The sequence below is a fragment of the Trachemys scripta genome, chromosome 1 (genome assembly GCF_013100865.1).
Source record: "Trachemys scripta elegans isolate TJP31775 chromosome 1, CAS_Tse_1.0, whole genome shotgun sequence".
Taxonomy (NCBI): domain Eukaryota; kingdom Metazoa; phylum Chordata; order Testudines; family Emydidae; genus Trachemys; species Trachemys scripta.
This window is the reverse complement of record NC_048298.1, coordinates 174341929-174360191: the sequence shown is the minus strand read 5'-3', so window position 1 is coordinate 174360191 and position 18263 is coordinate 174341929. Positions and strand designations below refer to the sequence as shown.

General features: G+C 38.7%; 1 protein-coding gene across 7 annotated transcripts in view; it reads right to left on the bottom strand.

Annotated features, from left to right (window-relative positions):
• The window catches only part of USP25 (ubiquitin specific peptidase 25), a 154461-nt gene that overhangs the window by 17787 nt on the left and 118411 nt on the right, over window positions 1–18263 (bottom strand). For 4 of the 7 annotated variants that reach the window (XM_034792727.1, XM_034792688.1, XM_034792734.1 and 1 more), the window contains 5 exons: window positions 16805–17033; window positions 14379–14579; window positions 12611–12750; window positions 4842–4955; window positions 2354–2449 (listed from right to left, as the gene is read on the bottom strand). In XM_034792727.1, coding sequence (XP_034648618.1) covers window positions 2354–2449; window positions 4842–4955; window positions 12611–12750; window positions 14379–14579; window positions 16805–17033 — 780 coding nt within the window. The remainder of the gene's footprint in view (window positions 1–2353; window positions 2450–4841; window positions 4956–12610; window positions 12751–14378; window positions 14580–16804; window positions 17034–18263) is intronic. The other 3 variants (XM_034792696.1, XM_034792705.1, XM_034792711.1) reach the window with 3 other exon arrangements.

Sequence of the window (18263 nt, the reverse complement as noted above, 5' to 3'; positions counted from 1 at the left end):
AGGTAACTATACCAGCAAAAAAGCATCTCCAGTAGGGGCATTTACTGGTACAGCTATACCAGTATAGCTACACCAGCAAACCCTTTCTAGCATGGACAAGGCCCGAGACAAAAGCACTTGACACATACCACTTTATAGACAGTCTACCAACAGAAGAAAAGAACTTTTTCCATACACATTTTTGACTTTACCAAGTACAGTAACAGGCATCTTATCTGAGTTCTAAGATTCTTATACACTGAGCAAAATAATTGTTTTTTCTTTATACCGTATACAGAAAATGGGATTACGGTACAACCAGTATGTCAGAGAAAGAGTCTTTGTATTTCTCAAAGGAAGTTATACACAAAAATCCTGAAGAATGTGTTTTGCTTGATTCTGAAAACTAAGACAACTACCCTATAAAAACTTCAGGTTTCAGTGAAGAAAGATTGACTCATTTCAAATATGTTTCACCAAGAACAACAGTAAAGCAAACATATCCTAAAACAAACTAAAGAAAAAAACATGAAAAACAGAAAATTATCTTTAAGTACTTATATACCTAAAATACAATGCAAAACAAAAAATGGCATATAATTTTATTAAGGCACAGAGCAGCTAAGAGACTATGGAAAACCACACTGAAGTAACATGAAGTTACACTTAATATTCTTCAAGTTAGGAAACTGAGTCAGCCACTTCACTATCATATTGTGCATTTAAGCCAAAGTATTAACTGAAAATACTGTATGAATGTTTTTTTACATACAAGTACAACACCACCAACCCCAGAAAGGTAAGTAGAGTAGAGCTGTGTGTGAAATGGTTCTCTCATCCCATGGGAATTTTTGAGATTTAAAATATTTTCCCCATCTCAAATAGGACAAAAAATAGTAATCTCTAAAGTTTGTGTGAACTGAACAAAATTTCAAATCAGATCAAACAAAATATTTTGTTTCCATTATGAACTTTATGTATTTTTTTTTACTATACATTAAATTAAACTTCAAAACTAAAAGTCACTTCAAACCAAAAAGTGGCACTTTTCATTTTAATTTTTCAAAAAACAGGAAATGCATTGCAATGGACCTTTTCCCATAAAAAAGTTGTTTTGATGAATCTGCATTTTCCAATGAAAAATGTTTAGTTGAAAAATACCTGACCAGCTCTATCAGTAAGGAAAAAGCAAACTCCCACCACATTTTCTAACCAAATTAACTCACTATATATGGTAAGAGTATAGAAGACCGTATCTTCTATATTTCTCACCAGAAATTATGCATATTTAAAACAAATGTTAATGAATATACACTCCCCAAGGTAAAAATATTCAACTTCCATTTTTTTTCCTTTTAAATACCATAAACACGCATTCCCACTGAAAAAAATAACAAAAAAAAAATTCTGCACTATGTCACGGTGGCTCTTCCACTGCACACTGATGATTCAAAAGCTTATGTACCAACAACTCAGAATGTTTACATATTAAGGAAAACTGATAACATCTGGATATGTTTTCTAAATTTAATATTACTTTGAAAAGTTAAAGAATGGGCACCTAAAACAGTATCTCCCAATAATAAAGTACACTATACAAAAAGGATAATACTTACACTGTAACAAGTAAACCAAACCAAACCATTCAGCTTGTTATTTTATGGAGGACACGAGTCAGAAAAACCTTTCTTTAAAAAGCTTTGGTGAACACAGCGATGTTCCTGTGTGAAAATGCTGGAATTCTCAGAGACATGCTAGGGGAAATCTGCATTTACGTTTGGTCTACACTAGGAATTTATGTCGGTATAACTACGTTGCTCAGGGGTGTGGTTTATTCACCCCCCAAGTGATGTAGTTATACTGACCTAACCCCCAGTGTGGACAGTGCTACGTTGACAGGAGGGCTTCTCCCATTGACATAGGTAATGCCTCTCGGGGAAGTGGAGTACCTGTGCCAATAGGAGAAGGTCTCTCTTCAGCGTAGGCAATGTCTCCAATGAAACACTAAGTGGCGCTGCTGCAGTGTTGTAAATGGAGACAAGCCCTTAGTTATGAAAAAGATAAACAAATGCCATCATTGTTCAAGCTCACACCCCTAGCCTTAGTATTATCTTTCTTAGAAAATGTGGGAAGCTGTGACTAGTGGTATCAGAAAGCTTTATTGCTAACACACACCCCTATAAAAACACACACACACATAGTAAGAGTTCTTTATGCTTCTGTCAGGACAAAAGTATTACTAACTGAGACTGAAGCCAAGAAAAAGAAAACAGACAAATGCCAGAACAATCATAATATGCATTAATAGGAAAAAATATTCCAATAATAAAAAAAAAAATCAGAGGAGAAATAAAGATTGAAATGTTAGTTGTACCTTAAAGAACCCTGCTTCTGGCCCACACCTGTCATAAACATTCCTGGCTTTACCTATAGCCATGATAATACCTTGCATGTTCGGGGTCAGCATGACCTGCCACAGGGGATTTAAGGTAAAAGTTTTGAATTATTAATATTTTAATGATTTAAGTCAATATGCCTTTAGACTCATGCAACAAAGAACAACCTACTGCATGCAAACATTGGAATGGCAAATGCTTCAGTGTTAGAGTTTGTGTTCTGCAAATTAATCATAACATTTTTCTCTACTTCTACCAAAGCAACAGCCATATATGATCTAACAGATGTTTACATTAGAATAAAGTAAGTATTAATAATTATTCCAAATGCAATGAAAGCAATGTAATAATTATATGGGCAAAATGTCCAAGGAAAGAAGAGACTGTTCAATATTGTAATTCCACAAATACTGCAAAATGAATTAGTACTAACCTAAGAGCCTGTCTTACCAGCAAGGGATAAAAGCAAAGTTTCTATTATTTCAAATTAAAAAATCCATTCAAAATTCAGAATTTTTGATGTTCAATACTACAAATATTTATTTTTATCATTTTTCCAGATACTTCATAATTTAATAATTGCATTATTACATAAAATATATATTCAAAATCAGGATCAGGGTTCCATTGTGCTAGGTGCTGTACAAACACACAAGACGACATGGTCCTTGCCCTGAACAGTTTATGACAATCTGAATTAAGAAGCAACAAATTTAAACTAACAGGACGGAAGTGGGAAGGGAAGACAAAGGTAAAACCAGTAAGATTATGCAGTTACACCCATTAGTTATATGTTCAGATTTACACTTCCAAGTTACTTGAAAGGTCTTTTTCCTACTTATATACAAATAAACAAACAGCCAGCTCTGTCTCCAAATACCCCTCAGTCTAGGAATTATTGGCTGGCTAATTTCTTGCAGGCATCACAACAGAAGTGAGTCTTTATGGAGAGAGGGCAGAAAGCTTTGGGAATAGGTCAGGGAGGACATCCCGTATGTAAGGGTAGCATGTAAAAAGCACAAACACATTTATGGAAGAAGCAGACAAATGAACACAAGATCAGCACCACTGAGAAGAAGGGGATGTGGGATGGCATTGCTTTAAGACAAAGGCAGATAAGTAGGGAGGGGCTGAGTTGTGAATGTCCTTAAAGGTGAACATTAACAACAATTCCCTTGGAGCTAGTCAGGATATCGTAAGAACTTTCTTTAGAACTGCATTATGTAGGACATAAGGTCAAAGGACACAGATATGTAACTGCTGCATTCAGATCACAGTGGATCTGACTTCTTACAAATACAACAGTGCCAATTTAAGTTCTCCATCCCATTCTGCCAATTAACGTTTCTCACAACTGAGGAATAGAATATGATTTGACCTATTCACTGCTGCACATAGAAGTAACCCAGCAATACATGGCTCCATGAGTTAACTCAGAACATAGGTCCAGGTTCCTTGAGTAAGCAGGCACAGTGCACCAGCTATGTCCCCTCTCTGAGCAAACGGACAGGAAGTAGTGGAGTATGAGGTGGACCCTTGGCTCTGCATTCCCACACACGAGCCAGAAAAACTAAGCTAAATTGGGGGTATTGTAATTTGCTACTGATCTAGGCCCGCAAAAAACTACTATCTTTCTGGAGCAAAGGGAAAAGCAGGAAGGAGACTGTTTCTCAGAGGGGTGGCTCTGAGCTTCTATGCCTTTCTGGTCTACTCCTCCAGAGCTGAAACTTAAGTTGCGCCACAAGGAACAACTTAACCTTTAATTTGCTTTTCTAATAGTCATGTTATAGGAATGCAATTATGAAATAAATGAGAATTTTTAAACATTTCTAATATTTGCCTTTTTCATTACACTTTTCTTCTTTAACTGTTACCAGTGTAAGTTGGAGCCCTAGCATAAAAGGAAATACAATTGAAAAGTCAAGAACCAGGAAACACAGTTGGCTGCTAATCTGTCCTTAATTCATGCCTCTGTGTCTAAATATTTCAGCTTGTATCTGTAGGACAATTTGCTCCTCTGAATCTAAAATGTCTAAGCTTGGCAGATAAGAGATGTAGTTTGAACCTTAACTTTATTCAACTGACAAAAACAAGGAAATTCAGAATGTCATTCTTTATTCTTACCATTTAAAAAAAATGTAATATAATTCACAAATATCTTTCATAGACTACACTTGGCCTAAGATAATACTCAATTTCTAATAGCTCAAAGGTACGGATATATGTGCCTTCCTATAATCATTTCATACCACCCAAAAATGTGCCCAATTCGGGTAACTGCTGCTATCTTTTCTGTAAATTTTTGTTGTGAATTTCAAGAGATCATCATCATCACAAATTGCTAAGCTTTTAGTTATGCAGATATCTGTTAAGCGCCACAATGTGCAACATGCCAAAAAATTCACACCAGGCAGCAAAAGAAAACACTAGTGTAGCAACTGTGCGCAAGACTGCAATCAAAGGTACCTCATCGTCATAACCCCCCTCCTCTGACTCAATCACAAAAGTCCCTACATCAGGAATCGCCACCTCTACAACACGCTGGTTAGGAGCTGGTTGAGCTGGGGCGTTATCAGAGCTCTGCAGAAGAAAATCATCATCAGTATGAAAAAGTCAGAAAAAAGAATAGAAAAGAAAAAGGTAACAAAATGACAGACTAATAAGTAAAACAATCTGTGTTGCTGGGATTTGCTAGACTTTATAGTACTAGATCACCTGCATTCTCTCTCACTATTTGGATTTTTGCAAGAAATTCAGAGGTATGAAAAATCTTAAGTAGTGAATTCTACACTCAATGTTTCCACAAGTCTTGGCCTTCAATTTGTCTTAACACCTTTCTAGAAAAGTGATTTTCCTTTTTGCTCTAAAATTATTTGCCTTTGTAATGCTCATACCTTCTCTGTTACTGTAGCACCAAAGTGATGTAATGTGTTCTTGTGGCAATTTTTTTTTTTTTTTTTTTTTTGACACTAAGGGACAGATCCTCAGCTGGTATAAATTGTCCTAGCCCCACTGAAATCAAACTATCATGGCTCCATTGACTTCAACAGAGCTATCATAATTTATGCCAATTGATAATCTGCTTGGATTAAAGTCATGTGGCAATCATGTGCCATAGAAACAAAATCCTCTAACATCTATATTCTGTTGGAAGCACTATAATAATAATTTATATTCTATTAGCACCCAGAAGTCCCAATAAGGAACAGGCCCCATTGTCCCAGACACTCTATAAACACACAAGACGATGGAGTTCTTGTCCTGAAGAGCTTATAATTGGAAATGCAGGAACAGATAAACGGCAGGGAACATAAATAGAATAAGTAAATGATTTTGGTGGTGACTGGCCCATGGCTTGTCACAAGTTTTGCTGGGTTTGGGTTTTGTTTTTTTAAGCTGGGGGTAGAGCTTGGGTGAGAAGTTAATATGAGTAAAGGAACAAAATAATAAAGGAAGGGGAAGATGGCTGTGAAGAGAAGGGAAAAAGAAGAAAGGAAAAGAAGACAGTATGGACCTGTCTGAACTGTACACGCTTATGTAATAAAGATTATTGAAACCAGATTAAAAAAGTGTGTTCGGACCAATTAAAACCAGTTTTTAGGAACTAGTTGTTTAGAAGCTACAATACACAGTGCTACTAAACAAGGTATTTATACTGAAAAGTTACTTAATTTGTGGCAGAAAATTTCAGAAAAATGTTATCAAATACTTAATATTCTCCAAATACTTTTATAAAGGGGGCAAAAGGAGCCTTAACTTTGCCTCTTTATAAACACAGAGGTTACTCACCTTGTGCAGTAACCGGAGTTCTTAGCAATGTATGTCCCTACGTGTGCGCCACTTCAGGTGCATATGCAGCCCTGCACCTTTAATCAGAGATTTTTGGTAGCAGTTCTTGTTTGGCTCATGCATGTATGTACCCTATACATCCTTGTATACAGAGCTGAACAGGCAAACCATCCTCAGTTTCTTTTCTGCTGCAAAGTCCTGCAGAAAAAAACTCAGAAGGAGAAGAGGAGGGCAAGTAGTAGAGTACCCATAAGAGGACATATCTTGAAGAAGTCCAGTTACTGCATAAGGTGAGTAACCTCTCCCCCTTCATACAGTAGTGTTCCTATGGGTGCTCCACTTCAGGTGACTCCCTAGCAGTATTCTAACAAGGAGGAGGAAGCTTTGTAACAGAGTCTAATACTGAAGACAAAACTGCATTGACAACTACACTATCTGATCTAGGGGCATGAACCAAAGTACAGTGGTTGTAGAAAGTATGTACTGAAGTCCAGGTTGCATCACAGCTACTCAGTGAAACTTGATAAAACTCATAGGAAGATCTGATCTTTTTAATTCCAAGAGGTAGCCCAGGACAATGGAACAAGAAGAGAGTGGGCAGGAGAAATCTGTCAGTGGATCTGCCAGAGATAGTATCTCCTTCATTTTTTAATTAAGCATGTCACATGGATCCTTTCGACTGTTTAACAACACCTGTTGCACTTCTGTTGAATGGGTAGTCTCTAATCCAGAGAACCATTGAGGAATCATGCCTTGAGCCAGAGAAATTCAAGACTGAGGTGAAGTGTCTGACCAGTATCCTAAGACAACAAACAAGAACTGATCAGAAGTCGCAGTGGTGGACGAGAAGCAAGTCTAATGACATAAGGATATCAAACTTTTCATGGCCAAGTCAGCGCAAACAACATGACTTTGGCTTTGTCTTGCTTGACTTTGAATTTTCAAGAGCAATGGTATTGGCCAATATGCATAAAGAAGGCCCTTCATCCGAAGAAGTGGGCTGTAGTCCACGAAAGCTTATGCTCTAATAAATTTGTTAGTCTCTAAGGTGCCACAAGTACTTCTGTTCTTCTTTCTTCATCCATGAGATGAGGAAGGAATCGCCTAGTGATTGAGGTTCAGGTCCCCCTTTCAAACAACATTTCTTGCGCTTTGCAATGGTTGCAGTGCAATGAAGTCCACTTCTGGAAACCCCCAGGTTAAATATATCCTGCTGAGGACTCGTGAATCCAACTCCCACTTGTAACTCTGAGAGAAGCATCTGCTGAAGTAGTCAACCATAGTGTTCTTAATACCTGGAAGGGAAGATGATGAGATGACTATCTGATTAGCTATGTACCAATTCCAGAGTTTTATCACTTTGGCATAGAGCGAAGGGAAACATGTCCGCCCGACAACTGATGTAGAACATGCAGGTCACATTGTCTGTTATGATCGCAACGGATTTGGCTCTGATCAGTGGAATGAAGAGGGAGCATACCCTCCTGCCTGGTCTCAGATCCAGAATGTTGACGTGCAGAAAACCCACTTAGGGAGACCACTTGTCCTGGATGATGTGAGATTTGAGATCAGCTCTCTATCCCTAGAAAGATGCATCTGAAGTGATGACAACAGTCAGAGGAGCTTGGGAAAAAACAAACAAACAAAAAAACACACCTCCCATACAGATCTTGGAAGGATTCTTCCACATATTGAGTGAGTCCAGAACCCAATGAGAACCGAGACCTGTCTGTCTAGACTATGCTCGTTTGGTGTGTTAATGGTCCTCAGCCATCCCTGTAAACACTGGAGATGTCATCTGGCATGTTGGGTTAATGAAGACACAAGCTGCCATATGACCCTACAGCTGAAGACAATTCCTTGCCAAGGTCTGAGGACTTGTCTGAGTCCTTCAGACAAGATTTTCAGGTTTGTGAACGTGTCCACAAGTAAGCAAGCCTTGGCTGTCATGGCATCTAGAGAAAGTCCTATAAAATCTATCCTATTGAACAGTCAACTAGGGATAATCTGTTTTATGTAGCTGTTTAGAAGTCTGAGATCTGATATTGGTCTCCATCCTCTATTCTTTTTTGGGGACCAAAAAGGACTTGGATTAGGACCTCTCTCTCCCCTGTGCTGGAGTGGACCTCATTCTATGACCCCCAAGAGTAAAAGGGAGATGACATCCTGTCTCAGCAACTGATTGTGAGTTGGGTCCCTGAACAGAGAGGGGAAAAGTGGGTGGGAGGGAGGCATGGAGGTAAAATGGATGGAATAACCATCTGTTATGGCTGCCAAAACCCATTTGTCAGATGTTATTGTCGCCCATGCAGGATGGAATTGGGAAAGGCAGTATCCGAGTGGGGGGAGGACAAGACAGTGCAGCAGCAAGTCCCTGTGGAGGGGGTAGTTCAGACTCCTGACCAAGCCATCAAAACTGGATCTTAGCCACAGCAAATGGCTGGGATGAAGTAGCTCTGTAAGTAGCTGTTTTCTTTTTGGAATATCTTGGTCTCTGGGCCCAAAGGTTAAGGTGGCCTACCGAAAGTAGAAAAGTAAACTGTGCAAGATCTTTGGGCCATCTAACACCTGCTAAGTTTCCTTTCATTTATAGGTGTATAGATCCCAAGGGATCAAAGAGTGCTCCTCAAACCTTCCAAGTATGAAGGGACTGTCTGTAGAGACTGAAAATAACTTATAACCCTCTACAATAGACTGTACCTCCCTATGGAAGCTGCACAGCTGGAGCCAAGGTGCTTGTTACATCATGGTGAGATGGTACAGGCTATGCTATCGGCTGCATCCAAGACGTCTTTGCCAAGAGCTGACCTTCATTTATGATGGTCTTAAATTGTTCATGGTGGTCCTGTGGCAAATATTTAATAAAGATACTAAATTTGCTGTAATTCAGATAGTGATATTTTGACATGAACTCCTGATGATTTGCTCTCCTGAACTCTAGTGTCGCAGAGGAGTAATTTTTGCGACCGAAAAAATCAAGATGCTTTTGGTCCTTGTTAAATGGGATAGCATTGGTTTCGTATTGCCTCCCACCCTCTAACTGCATCCACAACCAAGCAATTTGGTGTCGCATTGAAAATAAAAATTCTGAATCCATGACCAGAACATATAGTATTTTTTGTTCGTATGTTTGCATGCAGGTGGTGCTGTGGCAGGGGTTTGCTGGACTGTCTTGGTTGGCTCTAGAAGAGCCTAATTAATTGGAAGTGCCACACATGTTGAAGCTGAGGAATGTAAAATATCCAGGGGTTTATGGTGGAAGTCCAAATCCCTCATGAGGAAGTGTAAAAGAGCAATTTGTTTCATCAGCTCCCGGAACTCTGGAAAGTCATCTGCCATGGAAGGTGTTGGAGGCATTATAGCCTCAACAGGAAATATTTGTACAAGGTGCTACATCCTTGTCAACCTTTGCCTCCTACCCCTCCAGCTGTAGGAAGGTGGGGAATCATCTATCTTCCCTTCTCTCCACGTGGGGAAGAGAATAAACTATCCTTGAATAAATGTGAAACGCTTAAACAGAAAGCTGTGAATCGAGTCAGATTCCTCTTCCACACAGTCTAATGGAGATGATAATCGTTCCCCTTAGATAGTGTAAGTCAGAGAAGTAGAGTGTCCCAATGAGAAATGACTAGAGAGTGACCCCGAAGACCTCAGTACTGAGAGATGTGTGGTACCAACAAGCAGTGGACTATCTGGTTCATTGGAGATGAAGAGGTCTCGAGTATCTGAACTCCTGGGGTACCGGAGGAACTATGGAGGTTGCTTTCAGTACCGAGGTAGATACCTGTCTTTTAGGAGCAGTCTTAGACATCTTCATGATACCAGAAGCACTTGGAGCCTCAACAGCACTCTTCTTGGGTGCCCCAGGTATCCGGTGACTGAGATGTCTGAGGAAGATTTAATACGCCTGCTCCTTGTCAATACCATCAACATAGAGTGCACAGCTTTCAGTACTGCAGACATGGAGGCAGGTTCCTCAGCCCTGGATGTTTTCCGTGACTGGGATCTCAAGGTGGCCAAGATAGCATAAGTCTTCTCCCTTGCCTGGGGATCCTGCATGCCTCAGAAAATACAAGTCCGAAATGACCCTGCAAGTTGGGAAAACACAAGCAAAAGGGAAAGACAAAAACCCTAAAACAAACTATGTACAAGTATATAACAACACTAAGGCAGTTAGTAGAAGCAGGCACGTGCAGCACTCTCTCTCTTAAACCAAAGGTGGCTGAGCAGGAACTGAGGGCAGTTCGCCTGTGCAGCCCTATATATCTTTGGTACGGGACAGGAGTATGTGTAGAGAGCATAAAGGCCAAATGGGCACTGCTACCAAAAGTCTCTGATCAAAGGTGCAGGAGTGCCTGAAATGAAGCACCCATAGAGACACTACTTGAAGAAAAACATTCTGTTTCAGACTTAACGTGAAGACATCTAGTTTCTCAAACATACACATACAATTTCTGCCTCTCCTACAATTAATTACGCCCCCCCCCAACCACAATCTTGTAAATGACTGGGACTGTTCATTCCATGTCATAAGTCTGAACCGACATATTTTGTTCCCTGCAACCAAGCTAGTATGCATCTATCCTGGTGTATCTGGAGGGAAGCCAGCAGACCCAAGGTAGAGAACAGGGGTAGGCAGGGTATCATTGAGGACTTTCACATCCTCATTTTGGGGTAACACAAATAGGTACAAGGCACAATATATAATTTTCCCAGGCTGTTTTGCTATGTTGGCATCGATTTTTCAGATTTAGGCTCTATTTTGTTAAACGTGACAGATTTCTGTAAGAACACAGAAGGCCATCTAAACATTAACCTAGGAATACTGGTGACAGTATGTCTTGGTGTCAAGAGTTAGATTAGCTTCCCTATTGATTTTAAACCACAACTCAGCAGTGGCTGTGCTCTCGACATCACAATGGTTGAGAGACAAGAGAAAAACACTTCTGCTTTGATTAAACACCAATCCAGGATTCCATTTCCATGTGGAATCGATCCACAGAAGTATCCTAATTCTTGATGTGAAATATGAGCATTTACTGGTATATATACTTGCCTATTAAGTTCCTGGGTCTAAGTGGGCTTGTTTAGCTCTGGACAATTAGGACTCAGGCCACATTTTTGTTTTTATTTATTTATTTTTAAGGAAGAATGCATGAACTTTGCACATGCCCAACTTGTTCATACACTGCTCCCCGATGACTTAGCAAGCCAAACTGGGGAAATAATAAATAAACTGATACATGTTACATTATTTTGATCTAAAAAACAAGTATTCCAATAAAGTTGCTTGTGGTTTCAAAACGTATTTATTCATGCAAACATATTTGATCAAATACTTATACCTACAGTTGGTCAAAGACTATTTGCTGAATGTAAAATTCATTGAATTTTAGCTTCATAAAGAATTCACAAAGCAGCCTCTTATTTGCAATTCTATTCAGTGCTCAAAATTACTTGAAGACTATCTGAAGTGAAGTACTGGAAGTCTTTGGAGGATTCACATAAAAAGTAATTTCCCAATATTCTGACTGGTGTAACATCTGTATTCTAAGTTAACTATATATGTTTGATGAATCATGAAGACCTGTTTCGAAGTCTGTGAATTCAAATACTAAAACCTAGGATAGGATCCTAGTTCAAATAGAATTGAAGCAGGATATTCATGTTTTCTCCCCAGTATTCAACTAACTACGTATATCCTCCATAAATACAATGCTTAACCTTAAAAACTACATCAACTGATGCAGCCTTTCAAGGATACTGACGACTCCAACTGGTGTCTCAAAATCCCTAAATAAATTTTAAAAAACCTAATATTTTTTAGTGTCCTGGGAGGAATACTCTTTTATATACTCCCATAACTAGAAAATTATTAATTATAGGCAGGAGCAGCGCCAGGGTTTTTGCCACCCTAGGCGGTAGTGCTCCTCCTCTGAGCATTTGGCGGCGGGGGTCCTTCCGCTCCGCGTCTTCAGGGCACTTCGGTGGTGGGTCCCGGAGTGAGTGAAGGACCTCTGCCAAATTTCCGCCCAAGACCCAGAGCGGAAGGACCTCCCACCACTGAATTTCCACCGAGGGCGGTAAAATGCCGCCCCCCCAAATCCTGCCGCCCTAGGCGACCACCTAGGGTCACTAGTGGAAGCGCTGGCCCTGATTGTAGGTGGACACAAAGACATGTGTGACCGTTATTTAAGAAACAACATACTGTACTCAACAAAGAAGTGTGATAATTACATAGAATGTATGTATATCACTAGTTTTACTCTACTATCAGCCTTTAGGTATATCCCATTTCTTCTGGACAGAGTATAAAGGCTGAATAGTCCCTAAGGAAAGGTTAATGCTTTCTTCAAGGAAATAATTTTCTCTTATCCGATATTATAATACCTGCCACTTGCAAGATAAGAAAAGAAGGGGTATTAAAAACTTGAAAATATCCTCACCGTTTGCATGACAGTTTCAGGACTTCTAGCTTCCTGTTCCGCTAATGCTTTAGTGATTGCTCGTACAGAATCTTCTTTCAACTGCTTTGAGAGATCAGTTCTTGATGGCTGCTCTAAATACTCTGGTTCTCCGGCTTGAACTTAGTGACAAAAAATGTAAGATAAGCAATTTCATATTCTTAACATAGCTAAGTCTATCCGCGTTATTTGGGTTAACAAGTAAGTGCTAAAGAAACTTGCACAAAAATGCAAGTTATGTCAAACAATTCACACAAACCTGCTTTAGATCTGTGTTCCCATCTTTTCTAGTTTAAGAAAGCATTGGAAGAGCTTAGTGAATAGTTTTAGGATTAGAAAAGTTTAAAGTCATATTTGAATTGCCTGTAACACCTGCTGAAGCAGAACACAGTACCCATGTTGAGCCTGGGGCTGTGCATGAGTGTAAGGTTCTTCCTGAATCTCCTTGTGGGATTGTGGCCTAAAATATCTAACAGTTTAAATCTAAAAGATTTAGATTGCAAAATAAACACACATTACAATCAATACATTTTACTTTCCAAACAACTAAGACAATACAAATTCCTTTCCATTGAAATGTAGAATCTTCACTAAGAAAAACAAAACAGACTTGCTTATTGGTTTCTGTTAGTAAAACAAACAAAAAAAAGGCTAAACGTCTGCTGGTAAATTTCAAGAGCAATTCATTCAATATTTTATATCACTAATACAAAGAACAAAAACTAGGCTGTTCCAAGTAACTAAAAAATTAGACATTTAGAAGATGAAATCACTCTTTGGAGTAAAAAAATGCAGTTTAACATTATCAGTACACAAATTTTTTAGATACATTTGGCCAAACTATGATCTGCGTGTCCGTCACTACGAAATGAACATGCACACTTTAATGATCCAAGGGTGACAAGAATGTATGAATGACAGACTCCCACTATCCAAGCGTGTCTAGTTATCTTAAGTATTACACTGTAGAACCACCAAAGCTAGAAATGGACATAGCCTATTAACCTTTCTCTATGTCAGTGCGGGACTGTCAGTACAATTAGTTCACCAATTGTCTGTTCAGGTCAGCTAAGTCCCAAGCAGTTGAGTTTCCACCACTATTCTTTGGAGTCCACCACACCATTCTTAACATTCTCAGTATTTCCCTGGTAATCAGCCTAAAGTTTTCCTATTTCTTAATTTAATTCCATTACTACAATAATATACCAAATAATTTCTCCCTCTCCTTACAGCTAAATTCTGCTCTCACATTACTGGAAATCTAGAGAATGAGTACTAGGAAAATTTAGAGAGAGGCGAAAGGGAAAATACCCTGAAAATACCAATTTTATTTCTTAAAATAAAAGGCCAACGGGAGCTACTAACTACTCTGCACTTCTGAAAAATCAGGCCACATTTTCAATTTTGAAGAATGTTTTCAGCTGAGGTGGTACTGGAACCTCACAAGGGCAGAAAATTACTCAACATTAATAAGACCATCCAGTAGGCTTTTTAATTTTTTTTTTTTTTTTTAATTTTAATGAGAAAAGAAACCCCCCAACAGAAACCAATGCTTATTTAAAAACCAAACAAACTTCTAATGTGGTTATTTTATAGAACTTACTGTTGAAAACAATTCAAATGTGAAAAAAATAGTTCAGTATCTTCAAAGATATGATAGTTTACAGCTGGCATTAATGTATACACATGCAAAGTTTTATTTTTGTCGCCTCCCCCCCCCCCCCAACATAAAAAATGTATGCAGACCAACCTGGAGCAGAGGAGGGTGCTGGCATCCTGGGTGTCTGAGATGCTAACAACTTTTCCTGTTGTACTTTCTGAGCAAGTTCTGCATCCCATTCTTCTAGCTCTTTTTCAAAACGCTTATTGTCTTCCTTGACATAGTCCTTTAAATCAGGAGGCAACGTATCCATTCCAAGCAGCATCTGACCAGTTTCCTTATTAAATTCTTCTGTAAAACCACATGGTTTATGTGTTTCACAGAATAATGAAAGGCAACAGGAATACATGTGGATGAAAGGCATTTAGAATGAGCATTCTTGAAAGCATACAATATACCAGTGAAATTAAAAAACTTGTCTCACATTAATGAATATGTCTCAGTTTATCATTTGTCATATGCAGGAAACTTACTCACCTGGAGGTGGAGTTCATGAAGCATTTTGCTTCTGCAATTTAAGTCTTGCACGTGGGCAACATAAGCTCATTACCACCTAGAAAGCCAAACCTCTGGGGCTGTGTGTACCTTATGAATCAAAATGTTCACAGCAAAAGTACATAAGGGACTGTGGTCCAACTGCTTTCCATTCCACTTGGTCTTAGTTAGACTTAGAACTTTTAGACTGACAGAGCCACACGTTGGGGCCAACAAAGCCTGCAGCGGCAGGCCCCTTATGAATCTGGGGATCTGGAAATGTCGAGGCTAATCTTAGTAATCATTTAAAACTAAGTGAGATTTCTAACTTTTTACCTTATGAAGATAGCCTTAAAAATGTAAAGCAATATAAATCTATTAATATGCTTGGAAACTTGTCACTAAGTTGTAACCAAAAGATCTAATTTCTTCATGATATTTTCATTCTACACAATGCGGTTTGGCAGATCCACCTAACCCTTAACAAGTAGTCCTTTGATTTCTGGGACCAATTCACTAATGTCTGAGTGTGGAGAGAATAGTGAAGGCCCCAACTACCATAGCACTATAGGCATAAGAAACTCTCCCCTTTGTCTGCCAGATGAGCAGTCAACCTACGCTGAATAGTCAGTCTATATAATCTATGACCACAAGAGGGAACAGTGAAGGAGAATATCTATTTTCTTTTAAAAAAAATTTGAATTACGATTTAAACTACAAACTAGTCATAAAAAAGAGGATTGATGAAAACAAGGTCCATCACCACAATTTATTCATAATATGGTTAAAGATACACTTACCTATCGGGGTCAGACAAGAACTGCAAGCAGTGGGACTGCTTTCTGTCATGTAGCTTTGCAGTGAACATTTGTATTCTTGTGGGAGTATATGCATATTCTCCCTAGTCATTGCTTTCTGGTTGGACATGATTTAATGCGACAAGGGATATGTTCCCAAGAAGTTTTAGCCGCTCTAACTGGGACTGGCCAACCGGGGCCAGATCAGATAATCAAAACTACAGATAAACTGGAAAATGCATTGCTGCAGTGCCATCTAATGGTTGTTTCTGGCCCTGGAGTCCTGGTTGTTCAGTAAATGTAGAGAGCTGGTTAAGGCAGGGTTGAACAAACAGGTTTCTACTGTATTCCTTTGTTTTGTTTTTCACAAGGAAGAACTCAAAATGTAAGTTAGCTATGAAGTGCTCATTTCAGTAATTTGCAACAAGCCTTTTTTTTTTGTTAAACATTCCATGAAAAAGTACATTAAGTATATTAAGTGGATGAAGGCAAGAAAAATATTCCTGAGAACACGTAAAAGTGACCTATTCTATAGCTTTTAACATTAACATTTTTTGGTTTCACTCTCTGGTGTTGTGATAAACCTATGCCCTCATCACGACGTTTTCATTTGGCAAACATTTTATTTTGCTATTTTAATAACACTGAAGCACTACGTACTGTGACATTATGATGCGTACTACTCAAAAGATGGGTAGTATTTTGTGCCATCTAGAAAACTATAAACATTGATACCTATTAGCATAATTAAACATTTCACTTTCTACTCATTTGTTTAAACACTAAAGATTGACATTACTCCACACAATAACCCCATCTTTAGGGCTATAATTGGGGCAGCGCTTTATCTAAACACCTACAATATTCTTTAGCTGATCTATAATTAAGCAACGTTCACTTGTAAAAATGTAAAAAAGCAGGATATCATTGCTGCATTTGTAATGAACTCTACACGAACGCAGGGATTTTGGGGGGGAGATTGCTTAGTTTTCTTTGTATTCAACTATAAATGCACATGTAACATTTTAGTCAACAATAGGAATTAAAATAATCATATGACTATTACTTTTCATGTAAATAAAGTATTATATATAAGTTTAAATTTCAAGCTCTTAAATTCTGCTATAATTATATTAGCCATAGTTCAGATATTCAACAAAGCAACAGAACCACTCAGGAAGTCAACACCTTAAGCACAACTTCCACATACTGTATTTCATGCTGAAAATATATCCCAGACATTACCTTGTATCAAGAATTGTTCCTTATCATTGATATACATTAAACAGTATGCACTGGCATTCCTGTAACCACCGAAAGAATCACGTTCCAACTCCTCCCAAGTTGACTTTGTCACAGAAATATCATTATATTTCATCCATCTCCTCTGGTGGTGGTCATAAATGTATGCCCAATAGTGCCCTGCGTTAGCTTGGCCTTCATGAACTAGTACAGCATGTAACCGATAAGGAACCTAACAGAAAGAAAGCATAATTTAAATGTTGTTGCCATTACAGTAGGAGGAGGTTACTTACTATAACTGAAGGTTCTTCGAGATGCGTGGTCCCTATTTGGATTCCAGACATGGGTGTGCATACGCACCAAGCGCTGGTGCCAGAATTGTTCGTAGTAGCGTCCGTTGACCCGCATGTACATCATGCGTTGGCTGCGTCATGTGTCCAAGTCTTTAAGAGGCTGTGCGGGTCAACGTCAGTCCCTCTTACCAGTAAGCGATTAGCTTACTCCAATCCACAATGCAGGGGATGGAAGGCAGGTATGGGAATCCAAATAGGGATTATACATCTAGAACCAACTCCAGTTACCGTAAGTAATCTCCTCCTCTTCTTCAAGTGATGGTCCCCATATAGATCCCAGATGTGGGAGAGTAGCGAGCAGTGCTCGGAATATTGATCTGGACACTTGAAAAATCAGACAAAATAACATGAGTTATAAGGCGGCTACAACTTTATTTGCCTAACTAACAATTTACCTGGGTCAACCACCACTCAGATAGTCACTACAAACTACTCAAAAGCAATCTACTAAAGAAAATAGATTTCTTCCTTCGAGCATGTTCTTTTTCATTCTTCAGTGTGCAGTACAGACACACAGACCGTTTAGGTCAACTCCATCCCAGAGTGAATATTACTCATGCCAACATCACAATGATTCTTCTACCACTGTCATGTTCAGGTACCATGTCTGGAACTTCAAGCAATCAGCCACAAACTACGAATTCAACCTTCCTTTTCTCAATTCTGAAAGTAGCAAACTTCAAACTCTAGATTACATACGGTTAAAAAGCTTAACCCCACCTCCCCCCGACCCCAAACCAGCCGAGTAATGTTTCCTGGTTTAAACAAGTCTTTCCAAAGCATAAATAAGAGAGTGCATCAGCAGAGATAAATAATAAGTCAAACAATATACTGAGTTTAGGTTCTGATTGTCTGATCATGTTGACTGCATCACTAACGAATTACATAAATGAACAGTTTCCTCATATAATAATTGGTGCACTCAATGCACCAGTTATTGTCATCTGGAGAAATATTTAAGAGAACAGAGGCCATCTACCTGTCAAAGACGGCCAGTTTGTGTCAACCATTTGAGGACTTAAAGAAGATACTTATTTAATACATTAATAAGCCATTTGTTGATAGGCATCTAAGCATCTTATAATAGAACAAAACAATAAAATTAGAAG